Source organism: Anticarsia gemmatalis, chromosome W (assembly GCF_050436995.1).
Source record: "Anticarsia gemmatalis isolate Benzon Research Colony breed Stoneville strain chromosome W, ilAntGemm2 primary, whole genome shotgun sequence".
Classification (NCBI taxonomy): Eukaryota; Metazoa; Arthropoda; class Insecta; order Lepidoptera; family Erebidae; genus Anticarsia; species Anticarsia gemmatalis.
The window spans coordinates 520,070-536,350 of record NC_134775.1 but is presented as its reverse complement, the minus strand read 5'-3'; the positions used below and the strand labels follow the sequence as shown (position 1 = coordinate 536,350).

At 36.7% G+C, this 16,281-nt stretch overlaps 1 protein-coding gene across 1 annotated transcript; it reads left to right on the top strand.

Annotated features, from left to right (window-relative positions):
- Window positions 1-637: 637 nt before the first annotated feature.
- LOC142985762 (uncharacterized) lies at window positions 638-8,623 on the top strand. Its single transcript, XM_076134009.1, has 5 exons — window positions 638-753; window positions 1,076-1,214; window positions 1,571-1,694; window positions 5,002-5,106; window positions 8,490-8,623. Exons 1-5 carry the CDS (start codon window positions 695-697, stop codon window positions 8,621-8,623), a joined length of 561 nt encoding a protein of 186 aa, XP_075990124.1. The 5' UTR covers window positions 638-694.
- The last annotated feature ends 7,658 nt before the right edge of the window (window positions 8,624-16,281 follow it).

The window sequence follows — 16,281 nt, the reverse complement described above, 5'->3', positions numbered from 1 at the left end:
CAGACAGTGACAGAGTTACGCGTTAAAAGAGAGCGGGAATACTTAGGTGAATAATTGGCCATAGTTAAACGGAAAGGATCCAACCCACACTATGGGTAAAATGAGTTATGTATACCAAAACACTCCTTGAAGTTAAAATTTTAATATCACGAAAACAATCCAAGTAAAATTCAAACCCACCTTGAAGTTATAGTCCTGAGTTAGTCCCCAAAGTTAGTGATCTGAACTTAAAACTTAAATATCTCGAAACTACGTCTGTGTGGGTTGGATCGTTTCCGTTTAACTATGGACAATTATGTCGTTAGGTACGGAGCGCTTATACGAGCTGAATTAGACTTTGTTGCTTAGTAGCAAGAGTCGTTATTTCTATAAATTGTTACGGGAAGTGCGTGTTCTGTACTTTAGTACTTATTATTCTGTGACTAGGGGCGCTTTAAAGTTTAGTAAGCAAAACCAGAATCCCATTAACGTTTATTCATGACCCCTTTTTGACCCCACAACATCAATCGATCGAATAGTTACAACACTATTATTTACCTGTCACTGTCAGAATGAGTCAGATTGTTATCGCTGTGATTGTTTGTAATTTTTGGGTAAAACCAAAATAATTTGTTTTGAATTGGTAATAAGTATCGTTCTTCTGTAAAACATTCGTATTCGTAAAAATATGAATAGTGAGTAAAGTGATTGCAATATGAGTGAAGTAGCGACAACAACTCCCGTATTGGGAACGGGCTTATCGGAATGTCCAATGTAAGTAAATTTAAGGCATATTTTCGTATAAACACCTTGTTATAACTTAGTTTTTGTAATATACGATGTATTTCCTTGCTTCTAGTGAGCATCACTGATACGATCTGTGTATGTCTTTCCAGGGCATCTTCTCATTGCCTTCCCTTATACACAGTAAATTTTATACATAATTCTTTATTTATTAATTCTTTCAACATCACCCAACTCTCATACCTTTCTCAATTAGAATACCTGTAAATAATAATATTCTTATTTCATTCCTAAACCTGCATTTGGCTAGCATAGTGAATTAACAAATTAAATTTATTTAATTTAATTTCAGTGGTACAGTCCTTTCTAACTATGCAGTGTGTTGTTGCTGCCTAGAGGTGTTATGTATCAAGGATATATGGGGCGAGTATGAGTGGATGGGCCGGACTGAGGTGTACGGACAAATCTTTGAAGAATGCTTTAATTTAACTGTAAGTATTAAGTAACTTAGTAGCGGTGATGTGTGTGTAGTGCGGCGATTTCGGCTGCGGCAGCCACTTTCACTGAAACCAGCTAATTGTGCAGGACTTTGTTTATAGTGGCCAAGTGTGTGCACAATACACAGGTACACTCTCCATTTCTTCATTCTAATAGCCCGGAATGCTAAACCCACACGACCAGTGAGAGGTCAGGTGCACATATGGTGTGGTGTATTATATAGTGTTGTGGAGATCGACTTAACCACTGCGTCACGGCCCGCATTATTTTATATAAAAAGTAGTGTGATTGCACCACTGCACCAAACACTATCTTATTGTATTTAAACACAATTAATTTATAATTCCAGTGGCCCAAGCGAGAGAACTCGAAGGATCAAATATGTGAAGTGTGTATCACACATTTACGAAATGATATGCAGTTCAAACAACGTGTCATGGCATGTCAAGTGAGGTGGAAAAGTAATTTAACATGTAAGTAATTATAATAGTTTACTAATTATCTAAAAATTTCAAAATGAAATATTTATTCTGCGATTATGGGTACATGTTAAAAGATGTTACAAATATGTATAGAGAATAATCAGTTTTTGGCATGCAAAATTAAAAATACACATATATAGTATATATATAGTATACTAGCTTCCGCCCGCGACGTGAAAAGGTTTCCCGTAGTAAAATCTACGTTAATTTCAATTCAATCAGCTAAAATCTAAGATTTATATGAACTTTCACCACCTGTTTTAGCCCCTTAGGGATGAAATTTAGCAAAATTCTTTCTTAGGGGATGCCTACGTCATAACATCTAGCTGCGTGCCTAATTTTAGTTCGATCCGTCTAGTGGTTTGGGTTGCGCGTTGATAGATCACTAGGTCAGTCACCTTTGAGTTTTATACAACGTGTCCCAAAACTCAACGTCAAAACGAAAACCTGAGCTAGGCCGAGTTGTGTTGGCTCTCAAAAAATGTTTTTTTAAAAATCTATCTCATGTAGTTTCAAAATGACAACCATTTTTGTAAAATTGCCACCCTAGGTGAGTTTACGTCTACTGTGGCTACAAGTGACTTCTTTTCTAGTTCTTTTTTTATGTGGAGTATTCCTAAGTAAAGCTACTGCAAAGGAGGATGGGAAACAAATGTATGGAATCTGGGCCCACCCCTCAATAGTAACATATGATATACCGTTGGATAGGCCTTTTTAGCGGAACATTATTTACTAACTAAACTATGGTCAAATGTTAGTACTTTCGGAACTACGATGTCTTAAAGTCGTCTCAGATTATCATATTATTTGGTAAAATAGTAATGATAAAATAGTAATGATACTAATAATACATGTATTTTACTTTAAAACAAGATTTTTTATTCGTCTTCTTCATCAATAAGAATGACATCATTTAAGAAAAACGCGGGGGCCACGAATGGTTGATATCTTCCAACTCCTAGGTACCAAATCAAAGATATGATGTGAGCGCACGATCCCACAGTTCGCCGTCCGGTCAAGCAAGTGCAATAATATTGTGTTATCGCGTTTCTTCTAACTTGGTTTCGATCAATTAATATATAGCAATAATATGTTCTTGCTCTTACGTGGCGTGATTGTATCCTTCCACGTAGCAACCACACATTGTCTGCGGTTATATTATATTCCATTAGGTCGTGCAATTCGTTTTCTCTGTAGGTTTCTATGACATATAAACCGTCTCGAAGATGTTCACTACAATATGACTTCGCTAACTTCATGTGGTAAGAACCCAAAGCAATGAACATGATGTCGTCTTCTGTTATTTGAGGGAAATCCTGAACTTGTTGATAAACAGTTACTCAACGCAAAACACTCTGGCGATGACTAGCGCTAGCGCATCACTGATATTCACCATTTGCAAATGCGCACGGGCTGTCGGCGCGGCGGGAGGGGTGGGGTGCTAGAGAGGGGAGCTGCTAGAGAGATAAGCGATGATTATACACAATACAGTTTGAGCCTCGGTAGTGTTAATATTTTAATGAAGTAAACTACGATAAATAATTGCTTAGATTGGAATCATTTTTATGGCAGTATAATAGGTAGTATAACTCCGAAAGTACTGACTTTTAACGTTAGTCGTAATACTAAGTTTTATTCTGCATGAAAATACCTATTCATTCATATGTATCTCACTTCTATTGAGAGGTGGGCCCACCATTACCCATTGTCCTTTCAATTCATTATTTGAACACAACTTCATTGGAATTTCTGAAAATATCCCTTTTATGGCGAACTATGCCTTGAAAATTTTTCATCACTCAAATTTGGCAGTCTGTCCTGAAAAATAATTGTACCACGCTTTTTCGGCATGTACCCTTAAAAGTTGGCGCATTTAATGGGCTTTCGAAAATGGTATAACACTTACTAAACTATTTCATAGACGACGAGAAAATAATAAAAATCTTAAGATAGACGGTATTCAACTTACTATTAGTTCGTCTTAAATTTTCTTAAAATTATTCTAATGTCATCTAAGCATTCTGTGATGATGTCGTCTTGGTCGATTTCGGATACGGCGGCCAGTTTCATTGAAACCAGCCAACTGTGCAGGATTTTGTTTATAGTGGCCAAGTGTGTGCACAATACACAGGTACACTCTCATAGTCTGGTGGGACGACTAAACCGACACGACCAGAGAGAGGTCAGGCGCAGGACCGACGGCTATACGTACTCTCCGAGGCACGGAGGTCCATAACCTCAACTTCCTGCCTCTGGGCAATCTCTGAGAATTTTTTTAACAGAAAATCTTTGAAATGCCTTTTTGACTCGACCCAGGATTCGATCTCGAGACCTCTTGTGCGGCAGTCGCATAAGGCGACGAAGAAATTAAGAGTGGGACGGATAGTGACGCTACTGTCTTGGTGTCAGTGACTATTATTATTTTTGGGATTGTTTATGTAAATGAACCTTTTTCTTAATCATCAATTATTAAAACATTATTTCTCTTTAATTACACCTTACAGAACGCCTAGATGACAGTAAAATAATTTTGAGAAAGTTTTATGACGAACTAATAATAAATTAAATATCGACTATCTTAAGATTTTTTTTATTTTCTCATCGTCTATGAAATAGTTTAGTAAGTGTTATACCATTTTCGAAAGCCCATTAAATGCGCCAACTTTTAAGGGTACATGCCGAAAAAGCGTGGTACAATTATTTTTCAGGACAGACTGCCAAAGTTGAGTGATGAAAAATTTTCAAGGCATAGTTCGCCATAAAGGGGATACTTATTTTCAGAAATTCCAATGAAGTTGTGTTCAAATACTGAATTGAAATTTGCAGTAGCTTTACTTAGGAATACTCCACACAAAAAAAGAACTAGAAAAGAAGTCATTTGTAGCCACAGTAGGCGTAAACTCACCTAGGGTGGCAATTTAACAAAAATGATTGTCATTTTGAAACTACATGAGATAGATTTTTTAAAAATATTTTTTGAGAGCCAACACAACTCGGCCTAGCTCAGGTTTTCGTTTTGACGTTGAGTTTTGGGACACGTTGTATATAGATATATCAGTCAAAAGTAAGAGATATATATCAGTCTAGCCTTTCTTCCAACTACGTTGGAGTCGGCTTCCAGTCTCGCCAGATGTAGACTGTCTATCTCACCTCCACAACTCAGTTACCCGGGTCATAACATGATACCCTTCAGTAAGACTGGTTTTCAGACTTTCAAGCTTCTGACTACTGGTAAATTCAATATTTTATCTATATTGTAGAAAAACACTATTGTATTCGTATTATTTTCTTATTTCAGTGAAAATAGCTGATGTACCAAATGAAGTCAAATTAGAAGAACATAAAAATAAAATAACAAATGATTTTGATAATTATAATGAAGACTACACTTCTGATAAAGACGGTAAGGTTATTCTCTTATTATTATTATTATCAGCCCATATTGTCCCACTGCAGGGCAAAGGCCTCCCTTCCCTCTTTCCATCTATCTCTGTCTAAAGCTATTTGGTGCCAATCTTTAGTATAAGAGTTCAACTCATCTCGCCATCTCTTTCTGGGCCTTCCGCGTTGTCGTTTTCTGTCAACTGGGACCCATTCAGTGGTTGTTTTTGCCCAGCGATAATCCGACTTCATATACATGTGTATATAGGCGGACTTAATGCCAAAGGCATTATCTACCAGTCTACCTTAGGGTGATGCAGAGATTGAAAGAAGTAGGTGTTTAAAAAAATAAAAATAAAGGACGTTAAGAACCAGGTTTACCAATAAATAAAAATAAGGTCATGTATGTACGTGTACTTAAATATAGATAGGTTTATACATACATAATGATTAACAAATAAGAAATATTAAATACATATACCCATATACATAAATAAATAATAAAATAAACTATATACTGAATTATACAATATATATATTATGAATAATAAATATACATAAATAAAAACTAAGACGAGTGTGACGATTCTGCTACTTGTTTTAACAAGAGATTCCGCACTTTGCTCTTAAACGTATGACGGTTAGTGGACATCCTGATTTCAAGAGGGAGCGCATTCCATAATAAAACCGATTGGACAGGAAAGGAAGAGTTGACAAACCCAGAAGTGTGAGATGGACATAGAAGAAGAAGATTGTTTGAGGAACGGAGGTTACGGTTGTGATTGTCGCACAGATATTGAAAGTAGGGAGTTAGGTAGGCTGAGGGAGTAGAAGAAGAGAGAAAAGAGAAGAGAGTCGTGAGTGCACGTAAGTGACGACGCTCACGAATAGGCAGCCACCTAAGTTGGGAGCGATAAGTAGATATATGATCATACTTGCGGAGGTTGAAGATGAATCGAATGCAGTTGTTAAGAAGACGGTCTAGTTTGTTTAGGAGATCTGCATTCAGGTCAAAGTAACACACATCACCATAGTCGATCAGAGGGAAGATTAAGGTCTGCACAAGCATAGCTTTAGTCCTAGAAGGTAAAAAGTTCTTAAGACGATAAAGAGCCCTCAGTATGCCAGTGACCCTTTTACAAACATTAGAAACTTGGGCTCTCCAGCCTAAAGTTGAGTCCAAGTACAGGCCAAGATCTTTTACGGTAGGGGTCAGTTCTATGGTAGAGCCATTAAATACAACTGGTGGTACCTGCATATGATCTAACCTACTAATGCTACGATTACTTCCTACAACTATAGCCTGGCATTTGGTAGGATTAACAGCCAAGCCGAATTTCATCGACCAACACTTGACATGCTCGAGGTCGTTATTTAACGTGGCGACAACTGAGGCTATAGAATCCACTGTTCCTTGCGAGTAGAGTTGCAAGTCGTCCGCATACAGATGATACGCTCCCTGAAGGTTTTTAGTCACAAGATTAATGAAAATTGAAAACAATAGTGGAGAGAGGAGGCCGCCTTGTGGGACGCCAGTGTCGAGTTCACGCCAGCTCGATGAAGATTCACCGATGTGAACCGACTGTTGGCGTCCTTGAAGATACGAGGAAAACCAATCCAGCGCACCGGAAGATATGTTAAGATGGGAAAGGATGGCGAGAAGGATATCATGACTGACGGTATTAAAGGCGTTCGAGAAATCAACCAAAGCCACCACGGTGACTTTAGTATCCTCCATGCCTGCCCTAATATCGCCAGTCACTTTTAGGAGGGCGGAAGTAGTGCTATGACCTGGTCTGAACCCAGATTGGAGTGGGTCAAGGAGGTTGTTATTAAGCACAAACTGTGTTAGTTGCTTGTGTACACAGGCCTCAAGCACTTTGGAGAGGAAAGGGAGAATCGATATGGGGCGGAAGTGAGCTGGACTTGAGGGATTAGGAATTTTTGGTAACGGTATAATGTAGGCTTTGCGCCACAGAGAAGGAAAAGTACCAGAGGTAAGGGAGAAATTTATGATATGGGAAATGGCGGGGAGCAGATGATCCAAGACAGAGACGACCATATGACGACTAACGCCATCGGCGCCCACTGCATTGGACTTAATTGACAGGATAATCTTCTTAATATCTTCCGGTGTAACTGGAGCAAAATAAAAGGATTCGAAATTGAGTCGAGGTAAATTCATCAGGGCACGAACGGTGTTGCATTTGGTTTGGTGATCCAAAGGTACAGAGGAAGTGAAGTGGGTATTGATGTCATCCAAACCAACCGTGCACTGTGGATCGTTACTACGGTGTTTGCCGATACCTAGAGTCCCAAGGAACTTCCAGATATCAGCAGGGGAAGAAGAAGATAGATTACTGAGAATGTGTCGGCGTTTAGCATTGCGTACCATCTGATTGCATCTGTTCCTTGCAACTTTGAACCGAACCCAATTGTCGTCACAGCGGTCTCTGCGGAACTTTGCGAATGCCCTATCCCTACGCCTCATGGCCATACGAACTCCTTCAGTAATCCAGGGAGCAGGCGGTCGCTTGAGTTTCACTTTTCTGACGGGCGCATGGACGTCAAACAGCCCAATAACAGCTTTGTAAAAAATGCCTAACTTGTCATCGATTGTGTGGGCTGTCGTTAGCTGCTCCCAATCGATTTTCGCAGCGTCCCCACACAATTTAGTTACGTCCATACGCCCAAAGCAGCGTCTGTACAGAACCTTGGGACGGGATTTGGGAGGTTTGAGGATATAGGACAAATGAATTAGGTCGTGATGAGAGAAACCAGGGGCAGGGTATTGACCAAAAAATGAGGCAAGGGTGGGAGTAGACGTAATCATTAGGTCCAACCATGTATCATCGCCTTCGGTGTTGTGATGAGTGGCATTCAGTGGTAGAACATGTAGACTGGTGGACTTAATGATGTCTAGGAGTTTACGGGAACGGAGTGAACCGGGAGAGAGGAGATCGGTGTTGAGATCGCCCATGATGATGTGATGCGAGTAAGCGGACCCTAAAGATTCCAGCACTAGTTCAATACTGGAGAAGTAGTCGACAGATGGGGGACAGTATACTACGCCAAGAAGGATTTTAGCCCCTTTGACCCAAACCTCCAAGAAAAGAAATTCGGCGGAAGCGGAGTAATTAGGACAGGAGGAAGCTACGATTTGATAAGGGAGGTCACTTCTGAGGTAGATAGCGACGCCACCCCCTCTCCTGTCTATCCGATCATTACGGATGAGAGAGAATCCAGGGAGGGGGTAAGAAGTTGAAGGAAGGTGAGGTTTGAGCCAGGTCTCCGAAATCAGGACGGCATGAACGTCAGCATCACAGAATGCCTCCCGCAGGTCATTGTAATGGCTAGGCACGCTTTGCGCATTTATGTGACATACGTTAAATAGATTTATCCCAGAACGCTCAAAGGTCTGTCGGACGAAGTCGCCTAGCGTGCCTGTCGTAGAGCAAAAGCTATCTTCCGAGGATGTAGTAGAGTCGTTCGCAGAAACATATGAAGCATCATCATCAGACATAGTGTATAAATATTAAATAAATGATAGTATATATATATATATATATATATAATTATCCTTAAATAGTAATTATAAAGATAAAAGTGATAAAAAAAAAAAACAAAATACTACGGTGCAAATTGCATCTCTGCACCACCCGCCAGCTAACACAAAAAATAATGGAAAAAAAAACAGTAAAAATATTAAAACAATAAAACACATTTCCAAACGCAACTTAACTAATCAAAGGACTGTCAGTTTGACAACTAACAACCCTTCGACGCAGTCATTAACGTCATGTGGCAAACAAAACAGTTTATGGTGAAGAAATAAAAAGTTATAAAGTAACAATGCGTGTAGATAAAAAAAATATATAAAGTGGGTAAACATATTATCGGCGAAAACTACAAGTTACGTAGGATGCAAAACTAAACTGGAGCACGGCACAGTCTAACAATCGAATCAATTAACACGTAAACATTGCGTGTCTTACTTGCGTGTCTTAGATATCGCCGTCGTTCCGGGTGTCCGCACTAGTGAAGCGCACCAGAATGGGTCGGTGATGCTTGCCTCCAGGGGCCCCAATCCGGTGACAGACTCTTATGGCGGCAGTTGAGACATCAGGCAACCCCATCTTGCTATTAAGAATCTCCGAAGCCATAAACTGTTGGTCAACCTTTGCTGACTCCGGGATCCCCAGGAAGAGAAGATCCTTTCTTCGGTGCCTGGTCTCAATAGAGTCCACCATCCGGGCACACTCACTTATTTGTTGCCGCAGCAACCCAAGGACCCCAAACATGAGTTCCCGGAAAGTGCGGAACTCCTCTGCAACCTTAGCCACCGTGTCCTTGGCAGCACCAGTTTGGAGCTGCGCCTCGAGTTCAGCCATCCTCTTGCTGAAAGATTCCTCCAACTTCGCCTGTGTCATTTGTATGTCACTTAATTGAGACATAATGCAGTGTAGAGTGAAGTGACTTGCAAAAATTGTGTTCAGCTGGCAGGTGGTGTATAACAGTACACTAATACTACATGTACTAGGTATTTACTATTTGTAGTACTTAAGGGCTAAATATATACTATTAATAAATGATTATAATTAATAAAAACGATTAAATAAATTAATTTTCAATAAATAAATGAGGAGTTATTTTTTGTGTGTCTACTTATTTTGACACCTACCGCCCAAAAAAAATTATTGTTTTTATTTATTTTAGTTTATTCTCTTAATTTATTTCATTTTATTAATTTACCCTCAGTTTCTGAGGTACATTTAGCGGTAGTTTATCTATTCAATAGCGTTTAAACTCATATAAAAATAATGCTATTGAATAGATAAACTACTGCTAAATGTACTTAGAAACTGGGGATTAGACTACTAGACTTGTTGTTTTTTTACAAACATACAATTGATCGCCTTAGTTAAGGAACCCCAATCTACTAAGATTAGCTTTGTCAGCCAATAAGTATTTAGCTTATGTATTATAATTAATATTTATAGAAGATTCGATTGCTTGGTCAGCATTATCGATTATCTAGGACGTGCGTCATACCCGAACACGTTGGAAGATGAACTACGTTAGCAATAAGTTAGTATATAAGATCAATGTTTCATAACATTAAATTAATTACTGTTTAGCTGTAACTCTGTCGCAATAAAGTTATTTTTTTAAATACTTTCTTTGTCGCTTACTTAATGAGTCACACCAATGATTTTTGTTATGAGCATATTTAAAAACTAGGTAGGTACTTCAAGAATAAAAAAATCTGTTTTAATTTTTTTCGTATCTTCAAAAATGACCTAGATATTAAACGTCAAAGTATGGCCTTCGCGCCAAACTCATCATCGCGTCATCTCGCGACACTGCTATTTCGTCAGTACTTGCCGATACCTACATAGGCTCGTTGCGCTCTCGCGGTTTCGCTTTAAATAATTTGTTTTGGTTATAGTGGACAAACAAAATGTTTAGAAAATATTGTATTGTTCCTATGTGTACTAACTCCAGTGAAAAAACACCCCAAAAATGGTTTTTTTCTGTACCATGTAAACTGTTTTATATTTTTGCAAAAGACACCTAGTCTAAAACTTAAAGCCCGGTTCAGATACTGTCAAGCGCAAATGTTAAATAGAAGTTTATTGCCTTTTGAACACTTCCTCAAGATCAAGATGCCATATCATGTTCATACCTACCTAGCAATGAACTTCTACTAAACAATTGATCATACTATTTAATGAGCAGTTCAATGACCTCACAGGCGGCGGCGAGCCGAGTGCGGCGGTTGAGTTTGCGTTGGTTTTTTGTTTTGAAAAAAGAACCCATGTTTATTAAATCTAATAATATCAAAATTAAAATGTTAGTTTAATTAAAAGATCTCATTATACACCCAATCATATAAGACTACCTACAGAGTAGATTCATGCGTTCATGTGATAGCCTAGCATCGAGTGCTAGCGCGCACGCGCCCGCAGCTAGAAGTGTACACAGTGTCTCCGTAAATATAATTTAAAAACAAACAAATACAAACAAGTTACTAAGTCGTGACTCATAACAGCTACTTCAACACAATTGGCCGGCTTTGGTGAGTCACAAAAGAATTCAACACTCGAAACGCTACCTTATAAGGACATAAAATCGACTACTCGTCTATGAACGGTTAACATCACAGCACCAAAGTATAGCTACATTTCAACTAATACATGCATGTAAACGTGGCTCAGAGCGCAAAGAGATTGTTCTACAAACTGTTGGTGTGAGTTCAAATCCCGCCGAGGTGACACTTTTTGCTGTTTTTAAAAATTTGCATGTTCATTTTATATAATTTTTTGAAGAAATTTCATCAAAAATTGTACATACTTATTACGAAAAATATCTTAACAATTATCAATAAACAATGGAAGATATTGGTGAAATCTCAAATGTTACACTACGGTCGAGAAAAATAACTAGAACTAAATCAATCGATTCAATACAAAGTCTGTTATCTAATTCTTCTGAAGAAGACTTGCACATTAAAAGTCTGGACCTTTCCACGGGTTGCACGATCGAACAAGTACAAAAACTTCAATCAGAAATAAAAGCCCTACAACAACAAGTACAAAGTGCAAATAATGAAATAGATACACTTATTCTAAAAAATAATCAGCTTCAAAATACAATTATTAATCAAAATCAACAGATAAAGTTATTGAAAAGTGTATGCACTAGTCCTGGAAAGAGTCTTAAACAACAAACATTAAACACTAGACGTAAATCAAGACAGCAGTTGATGGACTCCACTCGAATCTCTAACTCTAATCTAGATACATCACAAGTTGACTTACCTTCCAAAAACGTCGAAATATCGTTGAAAGAGTTATCCACAAAAAACGAAGACATACAAGAGAGCATTAAAGTTAGAAAATCTCAAGAGGTCAATCTATCACCCAGTACCTCATCCAAATGCGATAACCGCAACATTTACATACTGGGAGGTGCACAGTGCAAAGGACTATCAACAGCACTCTACGACTCTCGCCTAAATACAAAATATGAACATTACTCTATCATAGGATCTACAAAACCAGGAGCACCTACACAAGAAATTCTAAAACCAATCAACGGATTATCTCTGAAGCTCAATGAAGACGACCGAATAATTTTATCTATTGGTGAACATGATGACAACCCCACCCAGGTGATGCTAGAACTGTCCACCGCACTCAAACTTTTACAGCATCGACAGGTTTTCGTCCTTGGTATAAACGAAAATAAATACTTAAATGAAAATATGTTGAATAGTATGATAAAAACTATTTGTGCTCAATTTAAAAACTGTCGATATATAAATCATGGTAATTATTTCAATTCATATTACACTAATAATAATTCAATGGAATTGTGCAGATTGCTAAATTTATATATTGATTCACATGACTATCATTCTAAATACTTATGTTATAATAATAGATGCTTCAAAGATGTATATGCCTCGTCGATCATAGCTAAGCACTCGTTGCCGAAACACAACAACCAACTGGTACCAATCAAAGGCACCATACCATTCTACTTCAAACCAATAATAAAAGAAGAAACACCAATCAATAATTCTGTTAGCGTAGTATTAAATAATAAACCACTTAAAGGTACTATACCATACTATTTCATGAAAACGAAACGTATATTATTATCTAATCAAGCAACAAATTCAATACATACCCAGCTTTTTCGTTCCTAAGACTACCAACTCGATGCCATCATTTCATGTTTTTCATCAAAACATTGCAGGTATCTTATGTAAGAAAAGTCTACTAGAGATAGCATTACAAGATTTGCAAATAACGGACAAACTCCCAGAGGTTCTTTGTTTCTCTGAAACTTTTTTAAAAGATAGTGATTTAAAGAATGCCAAAATCACTGGCTATGAACTAGCTTCGACCTTCTGTAGAGAAAAAGGTAGAGGCGGCAGTAGTATTTATATTCAAAAAGGTATTAGGTATAAGGATCTCGGAATTATCAAAAACTTTGCACGTGCCAATGTTTTTGAGTGCTGTGGCATAGAAGTACTTGATATAAAGTTAATTGTAACATGCGTTTATCGTACGCCAACCTCAAAATCTGATCTTTTCTTGCAATATCTTGAAACATTACTACATAAACTTATATTTGAACGGACATTCTATAAATACAAAATTATTGTAGTTGGTGACATTAATATCAATACTTTTAAAAATAATAAACTAGTACAAGACCTACATGACATATTACATAGTTACAATTTAAAATTACACATTAATGAACCAACAAGATTAAATTCATGTATTGACCACATATTCAGCAACATCAAAAACTCTACGAGCCAAGTACTTAAACTCGGGTTATCTGATCATGACACCGCCCAGATGCTGTGCTTTCAACTAACAAAAAACTTATTTCGACCAACTAAATATTCTACATTTAATCGAGACTACTCGCAAGAGAATTTAAGTAAATTCCAAGACTGTCTTCGTAGTCTAAGTTTTGATAGTATGTACAATACAAAATCTCTAAACACGGCATTCACCTGGTTTTATGAAGACTTTTGTTTGTTTTATAACCTTTGTTTTCCAAGAATTAAAAAGATGCGAGCTGTAAAATGTCGCGAACTGAAATGGATAACTAAGGGATTACGACAGAGTTGCAAAACGAAAAGAGATCTACGGTTCAACTACTACAAAAATCGAACAATGCAGAACAAAACTAGGTATCAAAATTATACAAAATTATTACGACGTTGTATGCATACTTCTCAAAAAGTCTTCAATGCTAGATTTATTGGTAACTCTAAAAATATTTGCAGAGCTGCCTGGAAAGTTATTAATGACGATTTGGAAAACAATTTTAACCGAGACTTTATAAAAGAAATACAAGAAGACAATAATCTCATACATGACCCCTATAAAATAGCATGTCATTTTAACCAATATTTTGTAGAACTGGCCAATGGCAATAAGACCAACTTACACAACACTAACAACAATCATACCTCTAGCAGTATGTTTTTAATCCCCTTTAGTCAGCAAGAAGTCAGAGACATTATTATATCTCTCAATAATACAAATTCTGTGGGTTACGATGACATTGCTACTAATATTATTAAGAAATGCGTTAACCTCTTGGTGCCTCATTTAACATATTTAATTAATTTATCTTTTGAAAAAGGTACCTTCCCAGAGTCTCTGAAAAAGTCTGTAGTCAAGCCACTATTTAAAAAAGGAGATAAAACCAAAATATCAAACTACAGGCCAATAACGTTGATACCTATATTCTCTAAGGTGTTTGAAAAGGCCATGCAAAAAAGACTAGTCGCATATTTGGACAAGTTTAAAATACTAAACAGCGAACAGAATGGATTCCAAAAAGGAAAATCCACGACTCTTGCAGCATTTAATTTAATGAATAATGTCATTCAAAATCTTGATAAAAAAAAACCGACCTCAGTTATCTTTTTTGACATGTCAAAAGCATTTGACTTCGTTTCGCATAAAATCCTATTAGAAAAACTAAGTAATTACGGTATAAGAGGTCCAGCTCTGGAATGGACGAAAAGCTATCTGCAAAACCGAAAACAGTGTGTGGAAATTACTTGTATGGGAGCAGATTCTTCCATACGACAAGAACGGTCTAACTATTTAATTAATTCGTATGGAGTTCCTCAAGGAAGCGTTCTTGGGCCACTGTATTTCTTAATTTACATTAATGATTTACCTGACATTACATCTTATAATTGCATTCTATTCGCTGATGACATATCTATTATTTTGACATACAACAATCTTCTTAACTATGACAATGAAATAAATACGACAGTAGGTAAAGTTATACAATGGTTAGAGAGTAATAACTTACAGGCCAATATAGGTAAAACAAACTATATACAATTTCAAACTCATGGATCACAGATAGTTCAAAGACATATTGCATATAATGGCACAAAAATAAATGAAACATCTGATACAAAATTTCTAGGACTAACTCACTGATGACATATCTATTATTTTGACATACAACAATCTTCTTAACTATGACAATGAAATAAATACGACAGTAGGTAAAGTTATACAATGGTTAGAGAGTAATAACTTACAGGCCAATATAGGTAAAACAAACTATATACAATTTCAAACTCATGGATCACAGATAGTTCAAAGACATATTGCATATAATGGCACAAAAATAAATGAAACATCTGATACAAAATTTCTAGGACTAACACTGGATAAATACTGTGACTGGCGGAAACATATTGAGGGTGTATGTAAAAAGGTCAATAGTTTTGTATTTGTCTTAAATAGGCTCAGATTAACATCGACACGACAGACAGTACTAACAGCATACTACGGTTATGTTAGTTCCACCTTAACATACGGTTTGATATTATGGGGCAACTCAACTGATGCCGTTAGAGCGTTTTTGGCACAAAAAAGATGTATCAGAGCAATGATTGGAATTCCCTCCTGGGAATCCTGTAAGCCGTACTTTAAAGAGTTAAAAGTGTTGACTCTACCAGGCATGTACATATTTGAAATCTGCAACTTTGTTAAAAATAATATAAACCTATTTACAAAAGCTAAAGATTTATATCCTAGAAATACTAGAAATGGACAACGGCTAGTTCTAGAATTTACCCCACGAACAACCCTTATACAAAAGAACTGTTACGCAATGTGTATTAAAGTGTTCAATAAGTTACCCTCTCACATTCAAGAACTACCTATATCGCTATTTAAACGCAAACTTAAAAAAATATTATTGGAAAGAAATATATACTCAATAAATGAATGGCTCCAAAGCAAAATAAATTAAGTATGTGTAAAACTGTATAAAAGCCAAGCAAAATATTGTTGTAAATCATTAAGTTCTTGACATTGTTATTGTAATTTGTATTTATTAGACACTATTTAATTTTAAGACACTATTTGAATTCTGAGACTTTACTTTAATTGATAATATAATAACTTTAATTCGTAATAATTGTAATAATTTTGATTGTAATTTCTATGACACTTTTATAAAATAATTCACATACCTTTTCGAGGTTAAATAGATATAGCACTTTTATAATAATATAGTAACACCATTATGTACTCTATTTTGTTGTGAATAAATGACTTTTGACTTTTTTTGACTTTTTTTGAGCCATCAACCCGACTAAAGTCAGAGGCAGGGGTGACAATTTTTT

Bases quoted from the DNA above. Each gene is read 5' to 3' on its own strand.
- LOC142985762 (XM_076134009.1), top strand. From the start codon at position 695: ATGAGTGAAGTAGCGACAACAACTCCCGTATTGGGAACGGGCTTATCG. The intron at 1,215-1,570 runs GTAAGTATTAAG...TTATAATTCCAG, and splicing joins AAGAATGCTTTAATTTAACT to TGGCCCAAGCGAGAGAACTC. The intron at 5,107-8,489 runs GTAAGGTTATTC...GATTTATCCCAG, and splicing joins CTACACTTCTGATAAAGACG to AACGCTCAAAGGTCTGTCGG.